General features: G+C 39.2%; 1 protein-coding gene across 1 annotated transcript in view; it reads right to left on the bottom strand.

Moving 5' to 3' along the window:
- Positions 1 to 16950, bottom strand: part of LOC130930969 (tyrosine-protein kinase fyna) — a 58252-nt gene that overhangs the window by 29455 nt on the left and 11847 nt on the right. The window contains exon 2 of the mRNA XM_057859349.1: positions 6893 to 7161. Coding sequence (XP_057715332.1) covers positions 6893 to 7151 — 259 coding nt within the window. The 5' untranslated portion in view covers positions 7152 to 7161. The remainder of the gene's footprint in view (positions 1 to 6892; positions 7162 to 16950) is intronic.

Raw genomic sequence — 16950 nt, forward strand, 5'->3', positions numbered from 1 at the left:
AAGTTAATTGTAGTTAATCGCAATTCAAACCATCTATAAAATATGCCATATTTTTCTGTAAATTATTGTTGGAATGGAAAGATAAGACACAAGACTGACATATACATTCAACATACGGTACATACTGTAAGTACTGTATTTGTCTATTATAACATTAAATCAACCAGATGGCATTAAAATTATTAACATTCTCTTAAAGCGATCCATGGATAGAAAGACTTGTAGTTCTTAAAAGATAAATGTTAGTACAAGTTACAGAAATTTTATATTAAAACTCCTCTTAATGTTTTCGTTTTATTAAAATCTGTAAAATTTTCAATCAAAAAAATAAACTCGTAGCTCGCCATTGTTGATGTCAATAATTACACCATGCACACTCATGGTACTAACCCATAAAATCAGTTGGACCCACGCGCCAGCAGAGGGCGCCAAGCACCAAAAAACAAGTAACAAGCGGACATTACACTGTACTGTACATTTTAATCTGTTTGAGCGGGGCATGTGCGTTAATTGCGTCAAATATTTTAAAGTGATTAATTTAAAAAATTAATTACCGCCCGTTAACGCGATAATTTTGACAGCCCTAATATTTACCCTTTTAAACGTTTTTTTTTTTTCCCCCCAAATTTTTTTGTCCGGATCGATTATTTATCATCTAAAATATTGAGGGAAAATGCGACAGTAACAAAAAAAATACAATTAAGCGATAGTTATGAGGTAGATATCCGTGACTTTTTTTTCATTGTGACGTAATTTCTTTAAAAGTTTAAAATATGCGAGTGAATAATTTTTCAAAGTCGTTTTTTTTTTTTTTTTTTTTTAAATAAACGAAATATTCGACATCAATGAATGATTCAAAGCTAAAAATGACAGACTTTTTGAATAATAAATACAATTAATTACCTTCGTTTTATGGCTGGGTTGAAACAAAAGCGGTTCTGTGATGTCTGTAAACGGGGGTTTCCAGGGTAAAACGGACAAATTAAAAATAATTTGGGGGCTCAAAGCGCCATGAATCTGCAATGGCAGCATATAGACATATTGTTCTATCAAACAACAGTTTTTGGGCTTAAAATACAGCAGTTTATTTTGAAGAGTGCAAGAGCAGAAACTGCTTTTTCAGTCTTGTCTGTGTTTTCTGCCGTATGCATTTGCAATATTTGCCTTATAGGGACAGTGCCCCACCATCATCAGCCGCTGTATTGACTTATTCATGTAGAGTAGGGATTAATTTGAGAAGTCTGTTCAATATTTATTATTCTGCAAATAGAAACATGAATACCAAACTGCAAATATGCAGGGGTGCTGTATAGATAAAGGCTGCAATTTAATATGCTGTCTAAAATAGGGTTTTCCACCCCTTCGTAGCAAAAGAAGATCAACTGATGCAACGTCCACCTGCTTGTTGTGATGAACAGGCGTGGTAACACCCCACAGGTCTGCAGCACTCCAGATACAGCAGAGGTTGTGGGGGAGCGGGTCGAGGTTGCACACACTCAAAAGGCGAGAGTTCTTAATGCAAAGCTCCTGGGCATCACAAAGGATAGATGTGGATGGGACGGGATTGAAGTTAATGGAGATGGATATTAAGAGGCTAACACAGGATTTGGCAAACATAGTCCGTTGGACGTATGTCTTCATTCTGACCCACAAATCATTTACATTATCAAGAGTTCTGTAATATTTATTGAAAGTGATTTAAATAGGTGTTTTTGTTTCATTTAAATGTAATGGGGGGGGGGGGGGGGATCCTTGTATCATCGAGCAAACACTAAAAATGAGATATTCTGTTTCAGATCAACATGACCTTTTTTTTGTCAATCCACTACAGTGCATTAATTAAGTACAGTCCTTGTTTTTTTTTTTTTTTTTTTTTTTTTTAAATCAATCTTAAACCACAACAGATTTACATCAAATGGAATGGAATGGTTTCCTTTTAAATCTACTTTACGTTATTTATTCAAAAGGGAGAATTCTTATTAAGAAATATGTGCATGTAAAAATGCTAGAAATAGCCAAAGGTTACTTCTCATCAACAGTCTCTGGCGATTTAGGAAAAGGGACAAATACAAATGAAGGGGAAGAAACAATAAGGAAAAAGAAAAAAAAAAAAAAAAAAAAAAAAAAAACACTTAAAATCGACGCTAACAGACCAATTTTCTTTTCAGATACTTTTTTAGATTTACTTCAAAAGTGCTAAGGGAATAGGCATACAGTGATCCCTTGCTACTTCGCGCTTAAAACTTCGCGCCCTCTGTCCATCGTGGAATTTTTTTCCCAATTAAAAAATAAATAGATTATTTTGAGAGATGTCCACCTCTCACCCTCCCTCCTGCTGCTTTTCTTACTCACCAGGGGAGCTGCAGTTTGTTTGTTAAAGTTAACGATGAGTGACAGGCGTACAACCTTTGATCTAGCCAGAAAAGCTTTGGAGCGCTGCGCTTCAAAAGAGCAGACTCATTTAGCTTGTTAAAACCTTGAGTAAGTGCTCTCATCAGCGAAATCGGATTTAAGTGGACTCACTCAATGAAGTGTTAAATAAAGAACAGCATTTTGATACGTTATTCTTGTTTAAAAATAATTTGGTGGGACAGTAACATGTTTAAAACGATCATAATTATACATTTATTAAAATATACATTTTTTTTATTATACTTTGGGGAAAAAAAGGGAAAACATGTCTGACTGTATATGTATTTCTTGCAAATGCTAAATCTGAGAAAATACCTCGAACACACCAAAATAAATAAATAAATTTTAAGGTGAATAACATCTACTTTGCGGATTTCGATTGTTGAGGGGTGGGGTGGAGGGTGGGGTTGTACCTGGTGCCATAACTAGGGGTGGGAACCTCTTGGTACCTCACAATGATCTCATGATATTGCGATACAATATCAATTATCAATACACCGTTCATGAAATCATCCAAAGACATTGTACCAAACAACTAATAAACAGAAAAACAAGCTTCTGCTGTGAATTGGAATGAGTCAATCACTCAAAGAACATCTAACCCGTTTGAGTTGGGAGGTTAGTTCATTCGCTACCATCCCTACCACTTCAAACGGATTGGTCATCTATGGCACTCAAAGCCAGCCAATGAGTTTATTTGGGGGCCTTTCAGGCTATTTGCTGTTAACTTTCTGTTACTTCTTGTTGATTTTGGGCCATTTCAGGGTCACTTCCTGTTGATTCTGGGGCATTTATCGGTCACTTCCTGTTTATCTTGCGTTACAAAACAGGAAGTGATGCGGAAATCTTCTCAAATGAACAGGCAGTGACTCAAACTCAACAGGAAGTAAGCTGTAAATGCCCTAAAATGCACAGAAATTGACCTATAAACACCCCCAAAATCGGAAAGACTGGCTGCGAATGCTCTCGTTTTGAATGAATGATTTTCGAATTTATTCACCCCTCCAGGTCTAAATGGATTGGGCGTCTATCGCCGTCAATGGCAGCCAGAGAGTTAACAGAGACACTATTATGGCCGGAGATTTTTGTAGCAGTTTGCTGGTTCCTTTTTATTTTTAAACACTGACACCTTTTCAAAACAATATACCGGGACTGATCCTTGGCAGGAGCATATCGAAAACCTTTTGTGATACAAATTACAGTGGTACCTCTAAATACGAAGCTAATTCGTTCCAGGACCTTGTTTGTAAGTCAAAATGGTCATATGTCGAGCAGGATTTTCCCATAGGAATATAATTCCATTAATTCGTTCAACAGCCCAAAAACCTACACTTAATAAATACTGCTGGTACTATTACAAATGGCAATTACACAGCAAATACAGTGGGGCAAATAAGTATTTAGCCAACCACCAATTGTGCAAGTTCTCCTACTTGAAAAGATTAGAGAGGCCTGTAATTGTCAATATGGGTAAACCTCAACCATGAGAGACAGAGTGTGGAGAAAAAAAAACAGAAAATCACATTGTTCGATTTTTGAAGAATTTATTTACAAATTAGAGTGGAAAATAAGTATTTGGTCACCTACAAACCAGCAAGATTTCTGGCTGTCAAAGAGGTCTAACTTCTTCGAACGAGGTCGAACGAGGCTCCACTCGTTACCTGTATTAATGGCGCCTGTTTTAACTCATTATCGGTATAAAAGACACCTGTCCACAACCTCAGTCAGTCACACTCCAAACTCCACTATGGCCAAGACCAAAGAGCTGTCGAAGGACACCAGAGACAAAATTGTAGACCTGCACCAGGCTGTGAAGACTGAATCTGCAATAGGTAAAACGCTTGGTGTAAAGAAATCAACTGTGGGAGCAGTTATTAGAAAATGGAAGATATACAAGACCACTGATAATCTCCCTCGATCTGGGGCTCCATGCAAGATCTCACCCCGTGGCATCAAAATGATAACAAGAACGGTGAGCAAAAATCCAAGAACCACACGTGGGGACCTAGTGAATAACCTACAGAGAGCTGGAACCACAGTAACAAAGGCTACTATCAGTAACACAATTCGCCGCCAGGGACTCAAATCCTGCACTGCCAGACGTGTCCCCCTGCTGAAGAAAATACACGTCCAGGCCCGTCTGCGGTTCGCTAGAGAGCATTTGGATGATCCAGAAGAGGACTGGGAGAATGTGTTAAGTCAGATGAAACCAAAATAGAACTTTTTGGTAGAAACACAGGTTCTTGTCTTTGGAGGAGAAAGAATGCTGAATTGCATCCGAAGAATACCATACCCACTGTGAAGCATGGGGGTGGAAACATCATGCTTTGGGGCTGTTTTTCTGCAAAGTGACCAGGACAATTGATCTGTGTAAAGGAAAGAATGAATGGAGCCAGGAATCGAGAGATTTTGAGTGAAAATCTCCTTCCATCAGCAAGGGCATTGACGATGAGACGTGGCTGGGTCTTTCAGTATGACAATGATCCCAAACACACAGCCAGGGCAACAAAGGAGTGGCTTCGTAATAAACATTTCAAGGTCGTGGAGTGGCCTAGCCAGTCTCCAGATCTCAACCCCATAGAAAATCTGTGGAGGGAGTTGAAAGTCTGTGTTGCCCAATGACAGCCCCAAAACATCACTGCTCTAGAGGAGATCTGCATGGAGGAATGGGCCAAAATACCAGCAACAGTGTGTGGAAAGCTTGTGAGTTACAGAAAAGGTTTGGCCTCCGGTATTGCCAACAAAGGGTACATAACAAAGTATTGACATGAACTTTTGGTATTGACCAAATACTTATTTTCCACCATGATTTGCAAATAAATTCTTTAAAAATCAAACAATGTGATTTTCTGGGTTTTTCCCCACATTCTGTCTCTCATGGTTGAGGTTTACCCATGTTGACAATTACAGGCCTCTCTAATATTTTCAAGTGGGAGAACTTGCACAATTAGTGGTTGACGAAATACTTATTTGCTCCACCGTACATAGAAATACATAGCAAAACAAATAGGTTATGAATAAAAATCAGAATACTATAATAATAATTATTATTATAATAATTCCTGTAAATAATGTAACGAATCGTGTTCTAATGTGGCGGACTATTTTTGCTGAACGCACTCACAGTGAGATTGGTCGGTGCGGTAGAGATAATATTTTCATTTTTAATGTTTTCTTGGGAACACCGTCAACTGCGGCAGACAGTAGGCGTTTTGTGTTGGATAAGTTCTGAAATAAATGATAACGTGACGAAGCTGTTGATTTCTTTGGCGATGTTAACACAATAATAATTCACCTTAACTTATCAAGTCTGGCGAATGGTGGTCGGAGGAGGACCGTGGAGATGTGTTGTTGTCCAGTTCACAGATGGGCACCCCAAGCTCATATTTTCTATAATTTGCATCTTCATTTCAAAGCCAAGCGTCACCTTTCTCCTTGTTTCACTACCTGTCTGACTTAGCAGAAAAAGGCCATGCCTTGACATCAAAGCCAGAGCTAATTTATGCACCAGCATATAAGTACATAAGTGCCTAACAAAACCCACGCAGTACCGTGTCTCTGCCTTTTGGTTCTCCGATCTGCTTTGCGGAGCTCCAACAATCATTTGGGTCATGCTGCTTCCCATTAACCCGCATCTAGTGGACATCCATCTTGTGCTGGCTCGATGAATCTATTAAGAGCGGCGGCTCACAACAAAACAAAATATTTCGGTCGTGACGGGCCTCGTTTGAAATCATTCGCAATCCCCCAAAGTAGGGCAGAGATTCTCCAAGGCGGCCTCCAAAGGTTAAACAATGTGCTACTTTAAGTAGAACTTGCTGACAGAAGGCATTTTATTTCAATTTTGTAAAGTAAACATGTTTTGCTTGACTCTGCTCTTCCAAAGAAACTTTTTCTGGCCTTTAGGAAGTGGTGGAAGCAAGTATAAATAGGAAAACCCAGGCCACCGTTTTGGTCTAAGCAGACGACACTCTGATTTGGGTTTGAATCCTACACTTGGTGTATAGTTTATGGTTTGGGTTTATGCAAAAGCACACGACTAAGAGTGCCTTGAGAACATTTTTAGTCTATAAAGTTGTGCTCAGTGATGTATTCCTCACACTGTCATTAGATGTGAACTGCAAACCTGATTAGGTCAAAATTCGTCTTGTGTAAAAAGGAGGCAACTATTTAAGGAAAGGCATTTGTTTGTTTCTTCTAATTCATACTCGCATCTTATTTGTGGCCAAAATAAAAATTGGATATTTATGATGACCATTATACATTATGGTTGGAAATGTTTTCTAAGCTATATCACTAACTTCCCTCTAGTTATTACAGCAGCTTTCATTCTATTATGGCAGCGCCGGGAAACACATTTTCACAAGCAATTTTTAATTGTGACAATAACACAGTGCACATATGGTAATTTAAGATGAAGCTCAATTAAAAGAGCTTTCAAAACCCCGCCGGCTGTCATTTCTCATGACTAAAATCTCACCTGTTCCTCCTCGTGAGCGCAGCGTGCCCGATTGTGAGGATGTGTGAACGCCTCCAAAGACGGTGACCCCTTGTGTAGCGCCGCCGCCTCCGCTGTGGAAGTTGTTGTAATTGGGGATGGTGGTAACCCCGAAGCTTGGAGGGTAATGCTGCGGCGTGGGCTCGGCGCCATAGCGGTAGCCGGGGTGGTGCGTGAGGCCGGCATCGCGCTCGTCGGTGAGTTTGGCTGCGTCTTTATCCTTGCATTGGACGCAGCCCATTCTCTAGGTTCTGAAGATGAAACAGACATGGAATCAGGAAAGAGCGGCAAAAAGGGAGCAAAAGAATAGCTGCCAAACGCCAGTGGGGAAATTATGATTCAATGTTCCATTATTTCAGCGGCTTCCTTGGAAGCTCGGAGCTGGTCGTTGGAACAATCTTTCAATTAGGCTGAAATTAAACACCATACTTTAAACTGCACAACTAATTACACAGTATAACATATTGTGGCCGGAGCGGTACTGAATCATCCTTTTTACTCTGGATTTGTCCTGACTTTGTCCAATCATTCTCTTTTTTCTTTACAGTATTGTCAATGATCATTGCCAGCCCCTCTCAGCTTTCGACTGAAATCTATTGACATCAATGGCAGAGAATGCGTTCAAGTAAAGGACTGATTGCGTCAATAAGTGTGTTGCTCCTCAAGGTTTTAAAGACAGTTTTATTAGCGCTGACATTATTGGCGCCAAACTTTTTGTTTAACAATGTTGATATAGTATCATAAACAAAAATTGGTATATTGTCACCAAATCCTAACATGCCCAATCTATCAGTGTGTAATATGCTAAAATTCAGTTCGACGCTGCCGTTAACTCATTCCCTCCCAGTCATTTTCACCCAAGGCCCTTCAATCCCGGCCGTTTTACTGGATTTTGACTGATTTTGCAAGGTCCACAGAAAATTCTGTTCTTCTTTCACCAGGAAAAAAAAAGTAAGTTCATATCTTTTTCCATCCTTTAGAAACCAGCATTAGAAAATAGCTTAGTTTGAGCAATTTTCCAATTCTGATGAAAAAACAGAGAAATTGAGCTTTTTGTGAAAGCATACATTTCAAACATAACTGACTTTAACACAGCTATTTTTTGCTTTAGTTACATCCCAAACATCTGAATAATGTTTTCCTTCTACAAAATAACATAAACAACCAGACAAATAGAGCTTTTATAGCAAAGTAACAATTTATTTACACATAAACTAACTGAGATGACGCTGTTGTGGCCGCGTCAGCCTGGTTAACTTTTCCCTCATCGCTGTCTGTCTCATATAGATGGATTTTTTTGAGTCTCTGCGGGGTCTGCTCGGCGAGCAGAATGGACTCAACGACATCGTCCGTTGCACTGGTGGTCCTGGTCGTTCTGCTCGGTCGTCCACCGCCTGGCATCCTTCCTCCGGCGGCCTGGCCATTCGTTGCCGTTGAATCGGGTTGCAACACATGGACCTATTTGTGTGTACTGTGCTTCGCAGAGGTGGGTAGAGTAGCCAAAGATTTTACTCGAGTAAGAGTAGCGTTACTTCAAAATAATATTACTCAAGTAAAAGTAGTTGTCCAAAAAAATGTACTCAAGTACAAGCAGTCAAGCACCATTACGAATCTAGGACTTTTTAAATCTTGGTTAAAGACACACTTTTTTAGACTCACCTTTTCCCCGGACTAGGGTAGCCTGGTTTTATTTCTTAAGGGTTTTTATTGTTTTTCTGATATTATCGGTTTTATTTGCTGTTTTGACTTTTATCGAGATAAGCTGTTTTTGTTTTCGTTTGTTTTCTTAATGTCATTGTATAATACTTTTCTGCCTTTTATTTTTCATGAACCATGTTTGTCTTTGTTGTAAAACACTTTGAGGACCTTTCGGGTTTTTGTAAAGGGCTACGGAAATAAATCTGATTGATTTGATTGAAGTAAAAAAGTATTTGGTGAAAAGAATAGTCAAGTAACGAGTAGCGTTGTGAGTAACTGCTTATATTTTTGGACTTTTTTTTTTTTTTACCCAATGGTATTTTTTTTCAGAACACAAAGTTATCTATATGAACTATTGGTATAATGATACTGTACAATAACCCATCACATAACCACATTAAGGCAAAGAAACACACACATACAAAAGAAGAAAAAAAAAATCATTGAATTCCGGCGAGAGAAAAAAATAAATAAATAAATGAAGCATTATTCGTCCAGAGCATGACTGCTCTCTGGTGGAGAAAATGGTTCCGCGTTTGAATAGTGAAGTGTTCCTTAATAATTACTATTTTGAAATTAAAAGGAACTTATCTCCGGTTTTCCCTGGTCAATCGGTGCCAAATAATAACTGGGAGAGAGGTTAAAATTCACGCTTTCGTTGAGGGCAGCGCTCTACATCAAATACTTCATTTTTTACGGTGCTTTTAAGACACCACATGATTGAATAGGCTGGCGTGAAGATAGAGCGGCAGGTGTGCGTCTGATTGGCATAATGGAGTCATGTGATTATTGTTGCGACGTCTCATTGGTGAAATCGGTAGAGCTACCACGGCAATACACCAGGCACATCTCTACTCTTACCATCGCTGGCACAAAAAAAAAAAAATCTGAATATGTAGAATAAAGAGGAAAAATGTAACAACTCTTGCGTAGCCCAAAGTAGAAGAGTAAGAGTAATGTTTTTTCTTCACAAATCTACTCAAGTAAAAAGTTTGTAAAACTACTCTTAGAGGTACATTTTTCTTCAAAAGTTACTTAAGTAAATATAACGGATAGAGGTGGGAATCTTAGGGCAACTAACGATTAGATTACGATTCAGAGGCTACAATTTGATTATAACTCGATTATTGATGCCCCCCCCAAGCTATTAGCTGCTTTTATTGTTTCGTACATTAGTTCCAAAATTGTTCAAAAATCCTCTCAGGCTAAACCAAACTACTATTTCAGTATCAGGTTAACAGTTAAAATCAGTAAATGAAATACTCAAGTCCCCATTCTGTATTAGCAGCTTTAAGCTACATTCAATTAATTTAATGTTGTGAATCAACTGTTAAAGTTAAAATTGTTCCCGTTATTCTATAATTTCCCTTCTGTCTACTTTCGACATGTGAAAGTTTTAAAACTGTTTCATCGTTTAAAGATTTAGGAGTATTTTAGATAAAAAGTGAATTAGGTTTGCTACAACCGAGCCTTCCAGAGAATTCTACTGCTTTAAGATGGCGGCTGTTTACTAACGCAGGCAAGTCTGTCATTTTGCATCTAGTTCTCTATCTATTTTCTAAGGCCGCCGTCGTCTGTCATTTCGCATCTAATTCTCCATATGTGTGATATCTACCACAGCATTATTGTGGCCGTATGTTTGTAGCAACTAGCAACTGGTCGTTGTTTGTAGCGACTGTCGGCCGCAGTCAGGTATTATTCTTTTTTTATCTAACGGCATGAGTTGAACATGATATTTACTCTCGGTCAGTTCCTCATTGCGTCCTGTGAAGACCGCGCTGACTGTGTTTTAGTTCCACTTTGCCTGGTATAATTCAACAATAGGAATTTGGATGTTTGTGAATCGTTCTCGAATCTTCCACGGCCAAATCGCGAATAATCTAAAAATTGGAAATTTCGCATGCCTCTAGTAACGGACTACATGTAACGCGTTACTACCCACCTCTGGTGTTTCGGCTGGTTCGTATTTGAACCGCTAAATACAGGGTTTGGACAAAATAATGGAAACGCCTAACATTTTGGAATCATAATTGTTGAACAAGAATGCCATGAGGAACATTCTAATAAAGTTGAGCATCTCGTATGGCTGGCGCAATCCCCAGACCTCAACAATATTGAGCATTTATGGTCAGTTTTAGAGATTCAATTAAGATGTACATTTCCACCGCCATCGTCTCTAAAAGAGTTAGAGGGTATTCTTGCTGAAGATTGGCTTAAAATTCCTTTGCAAACAATTCACAAGTTGTATGAATCAATACCTTGGAGAATTGAGGCTGTAATTGCCGCAAAAGGCAGACCTACACCATATTTAAATTAGTTTCTGTTGATTTTTCAAGGTGTTTCCATTATTTTGTCCAACCCCTGTATGACTCATATGGCAGATAGGTCAGTTGTCTTTCATCAACATTAGCAGCCAGTTGAACTGGCTAATGGCTAATTGTTTACAGTTGCTGAGGATGGAGAGGTGCCAGCCTGAGTGAGTCTTTGCTGAAGACTCCTCAGTCAAAGTGCGCCTAATAAAAAGCATGATGATTTATACATCCTAAGGAAGTGTTTGTAATTCTTAACGTTGTACTCATTCATAGAGGAAATGGATAAATAGCCACTAGTGCTGTAACAGGGATGTCCTGAATGACACCGGAGCCCCGAAATGTGAGTTACTGTAAAAGCCAAAAGTAACACTGTGTGACTGAATTCCTTCAGCTCTGTTTAGCATTTACAAGAGAAAACCAGCCCAAATCGCCCCCTCGGCCCAGTTCCATACAGACCCCGGGGGAGTGAGCAACGGGAACGCACAAAGCTAGCCATGATTTACAACAGACAGAATCCTTAACTTCACAACTACAATTTAGACAACACAATTGCAGGCTGCCAACATGGGGGGGAGAGTCAGAGGAGAGTGCGTAGAGCAAGGAGAAATTGATGACCAGATAGTTCGACCTCCTGTAGACATGTGCCGATTACTGGTTTCGAGGTATACCGTGGTATGAAAACGTCAAGGTTTCAAAACCGAAAAAATTTTCTGTCATGCCGTCCCCACGGTATTTGCTTTTTCTTATGTCCCACAAATGCTGGGAGAAATTCATCGCTTGCCGCTGCAAGGCTCAACCCTCCCCCACCGGTTGTTGCTCAGGGTCAGTGAGTTAGGTGTGCAACACGATGGCTCGAGGAGGTGAAACTCCTGAACTCCCTCCCCCCCATCGAAGAAAACGAAATTGCTGGTATGGGAATACTTCGGCCACGGAAAAGTTACAGACGGCCGCGGCTTAGAGTCAGACGGCCAACCGACATGTAAAACATGTTTGCGGAGGGTGGCTGCCGAGGGTGCAATACCACAAATTAGAGCTGGGCGATATGGCCTTAAGTACTTATCACGGAAAATTGAGCGGATTTACCTCGATAATGATAAGTGACGGTAAGTTTGCCCAAGCGTACTGTTATATATTTTGGAAATCTGAATCAATGCATGAAATGCAAATACACCGTTTCTTGTTGATTTATTTACCAGCTTTCAATTTAACATATGTAACAACTGTACATGCAGTGTAAACATTAAGTATATAAAAATATCTAGTAAACAATAAGCATTCAGGTAGTAACATTTATAACGGCTTGGATGACCTGAACAATGAACAACATCGTAAATATTGCTAGGGCCACTATGCAAAAATTTCATTGTAACACAAATAATTTACAGCAAGAGGGGCTTGAATAGTGCACTTAAAATAGAGGACCGACTACCAAACAACTTATTGTTAATAGCTGCTGTGACATGATTTCTTAACACAAGTGTTTACTTCAAGGTTTCAAGTTTTTTTCCCCCCTAGAGCATTTACTGAAATACACGCACGCACACATGCACACACCCCGAACCTTCCCACCTCACATACACATTAAGCTATACCACACTGCTCTAAAGCCAATTAAACATTTAGGATTTTATGATGGCAGAAATGACACAGAATAAAGCAAGCACATACAGAAAAATTGCTGTGGCCATTAAACGGTTATATTATACGCTACACTGTTGGATTATACTTTTTGCTGAACAGAAATATAAAATAACACGATATACTGATTTCGAGATGCAGTTCGTGCCCAATCCACTCATTAAGTTTAAGTTCAGCTGCTTCGACAAGGTTAGCGTCGCTGTCGGTGGTGGCGACTTAACGTCCCACATAGAGAGCATTTGTTTCAGGGTCGTCTGAGAAATAGGCTGTATCCAGCACAAGGGGTGCGCAGCTCCCACTTGTTGTCTATGAAATGGACCGTCAAACTCGTGTAGGGCTCAATTATTGGTAGTCCTTCTCGAATCCAAAATACAACCGACTTCGAGTTCTTGCTTGGCACCAACACGATCCTATGAGCGTCAACTATACTCGCTATACTCGAAATGCCTGTAGCCTGGCTACCGGTAGCCGTTTCACTATCATCCGTCTCCATCACGTTCACTTGTAGCGTTAGTATACCGGTTGATAGCAACGGGCTTGTTTGTTTGATTTCCTGATAGTCACGTGACGTCACATGTAAGGACACTGGCTGTACTTAAAGAGGAATGAGCATAGCTGAACAACACATAGTCAAACCGGGCTGAAAAGACTTAATTTTGTCTTTTCATTAAAACATTGAATTTACCGAGATGGTCAAAATTACGTCGGTCATTGTGAATCATTTTGTCGCGGTAAATTTTTGGTAAACCGCCCGGCTCTACCACCATTATGATTTCTCATTTATACAAAATTAAAGGTTAGTAAACACTGTCATGAATGTTTCCCACCAGCTACGAGAGTTAACTCCAGCGTGTTTAGTGTGTCTAGCGGAGGTACATCATGGTTTTTGTTTTCTCTCTGGCAACTGTCTGTGTTGAGAAACAGTGTGTGTATAATGTAAACATGAAACGAGTCATACACACATGCTTTTTATAGAAAATAATTCAATTAATTTTGTTCTGGTGGTAATAATGTTGAGCTGTGGCTGTTGGTTTAGGCTCATCTAAAGGACTGCATTTATTTTAATTAGAATATTTTTTAAATTCATTTTAACCTAACATTTGTTCCAATTTGCGAGTATGTTGTGAAAATTAAAAATCCTGTTCAATGGAAAAGTTTTTTGTTTTGTTTTTTTAACCCAGATATCTCAAAGTAACATCATTTTAGCGCTGTAACTGCAATACCGTGATACCGTGCAACTGTGATATTTTGGCTTAAGGTTACCGTCAGAATCTCATAGCGGCACATGCCTAATCTCCTGTCAGTCTATCGCTTAAAATTGTGATTTACAAGCTAAGCTGACAAACACATTTTGGTATTCTTCTGCAAAAGAAAGGGGTAAAAATGTTAAATGAAATTACGTAGTTGGAACAAATTAACACTTATTTAAAAAGTATTGAGAATTTACTAATAACAGGTGCTCTATTTTTGTGGTCCAACACAATTATATGCAATATTCATTTGACAAAATCCCTCGTCATTAGTTTGAATTTATTTCAGGAAGCACAGGGTTTTTGTTAAGGGTGTACGATATCCATTTTTTGAAACCGATACCGATAACTTCCTGCTCCTCAGGGCCGATACCGATATGATAGCCGACAATAAATATATAATTTTTAAATGTGTATTATTCACCTGAGTTTTTGAACACCTGAAGGTCAAAAATACTAGTGGTGGATTCAGTATAGATTTGCCTTTGACCTAAACAGATTTTTCATGATGACATGAATAATATAATGAAAAAAAACAAAGACAAGAACAGTTTTGACTTCAAATAAAGTTCCCATATTTACTTTTTCAAATAAATATAATTTGAGTCAATCACAATCATTCAGTCAGTGTCATTGAAGATGTGTTCCCCTGAACAATGAGTACCGAACTAAAACAAACATACACCCAACAGGTATTGTGCTTTGTCAGCAGATAAAACATTTGGTCCAACAGGAGAGGAAACTGTTGTGCTCTTGGTCTATGAAACAACTTTCTTAACCTGGCAATTATAGGACAGCAAGCCTATCAATAACCAAAAAGCCTCTCAATAACTTGTAAACATAACACTGTAAAATGCAAACATTTGCCAACTGCCATAGTAATGTTCATCACTCGGAAAAATACGGCCTCTAGAACAGTAACAAAACAGGAGTGGAATCAGACGCACACATCCCAATCCACCGACACTGTGCCAAAAATATTATATATTATCGGGGCTATTAATAATGTTATCGTATTTATTGGGATGATGTCATAATTCCTATTATCGGACCGATAGTTATTGGTCCGATAATTATCGTGCACCTCTAGTTTTTGTTGCTGAAGGATACCAATTACTGTACCTACAAAAAAAGCACGTACGCCTCCCTCTAGTGCAGGGTTGGGAAAACTAGTCCTTGAGGGCCACCTTGGGTCCTGGTCTTTGTTCCAACTGAGTCAGCACAGACAGTTTAACCAGTGAGGTTTCAGCAGATACAAGAACCTGACTGCAATCAACTGGTTGCAAATGTAAGACACCAAATTGGTGAAAAGGTGTCCTCATGATGGGTTTGAACAAAAACGTGCATCAACTGCTACTTTGTGGAACAGTATGCCCCTACCTGCTCTAGTGTAATGGTATACTAGTACCCTAACGGTCAAACCTTGAAGTAGACAAATACTAGTCTTTACATGTTACGCACCTCACCTGACCTCTTTTCAGCTAATGAAAACATCCACTGTTTTAGCTTTTATTGGACATTTTTTCTGACTTCTAGCGGTGTCCAAAGATCTTTGAATGCCATGTTAGTCTGGGTCCTGATAGTTGAAGAATTTGGTTCTCCTTCCTGCTGTCCATGTTAGTCTGTGTCATGATAGTTGAAGAATTTGGTTCTCCTTCCTGCTGACTTGATCAGGCTTATAAAGACCAACCTTTTTAGAAGCTCCAATTGAATGTTATGTTAATGCTGGCAAGCATTTCAGTCTACCTGTTTGTAATATTTGACCAACAGACTTGCACGGCGTGCTAACATTGACAGCGACAGGCAGCAAATCCATTTGAAGTGGGAAAAATGGATTGGACATCTAATTATGACTCTCTAAAACCCAAGACGGAGCCTGAAAACAGGATTATGTTTCATTTACGGCAGCAGGCCCAATACTTTTTTGCGCCAAGCTACAGAGGAACTTCACTTCATGAATTTACAGCACACTCGCGTGGAATCTAATGATATGAGCACTTTACCTCATGAGTTTTTTATGAGCATCATCACGAGAGTAAACGAGAGTCTTACTATGTGAGCAAATTTTCACTATACGAGTGATGGGCAAAATCCAGAAAAGTCTCTCTCGGCATCTCGCCAGGTGGCATGGAAGCACTATTTCGCTTTGACTCCCCAATTGTCTCGGCATCCTGCTAGATGGCATACGAGCATCTCACATCAACGGAATCCCCCATCAGACCACCTGCTGCTCATCATCAATGTCCACTGTGATAGAATTTTATAGCTAAGTGCATCCAAAAATTGGTGCTTGCAAGTGAACATTAATCATGTACCCCAGTTTATGTACACCCAAAATTTTATTTTGTTCATGTTATGCAATCATTTTCTTAATGTTACGGTGTATGTATGGCTGCCCATTCTTTCCCTGCTCCTGCTTGGCTGGCTTGCACTTAGTTACGTCGCTAGATTTCAGCCCTCATGGTAAGTGCGTGATATAAACAGCATTGTTTTTAGGGCTGCAGCTATCGAATATTTTAGTAGTCGATTAATCGATGGACTAATTAGTTCAAATAATCGAGTAATCGGATAAGGAACATGAAAATTTTAAATACCTGAGCTGAGCCTCAAACGGTATAATTAAAAAAAAAAAAAAGAGGATCAATGTACAACAAAGGAACAATTGGTTAACTTACATAGAAAAAGTCCGCTAGCTTAAATGTTATAAGATGCTTAAGTTTTTTTTTCTTTACAATGCACTTAACAAATGGTTCAGACACACATTCCCACAAAAAATGGCTAAATATACAGTACCTATAAACTAAATCTAGAATGCATTAAAAAACATTCGCTCAAACAAAAACTTAGCTTATGTTGGTCTTAACAGGGAGCAGCTGGATTCAGCCATGTGAAAGGAGGCAGACCAGAGGGCGGTGTATCCACCCTCATCAATAAAACTAAATGTAAACACTTTCAAAATAAAACATTACAACTACTGGTGCACGATAATTATTGGTCCGATGATAGGAATTACGACGGCATCCCGATAAATCCAATAACATTTATAATAGGACCGATAATATGTACTCTTCTGGCTTTACAGTTTACACAGTAGTATGGGAAATCAGTTGACCATTTGCGGGCCATTGCTCCCACCTGCTGG

This window comes from Corythoichthys intestinalis, chromosome 15 (assembly GCF_030265065.1).
Source record: "Corythoichthys intestinalis isolate RoL2023-P3 chromosome 15, ASM3026506v1, whole genome shotgun sequence".
Taxonomy (NCBI): Eukaryota; Metazoa; Chordata; class Actinopteri; order Syngnathiformes; family Syngnathidae; genus Corythoichthys; species Corythoichthys intestinalis.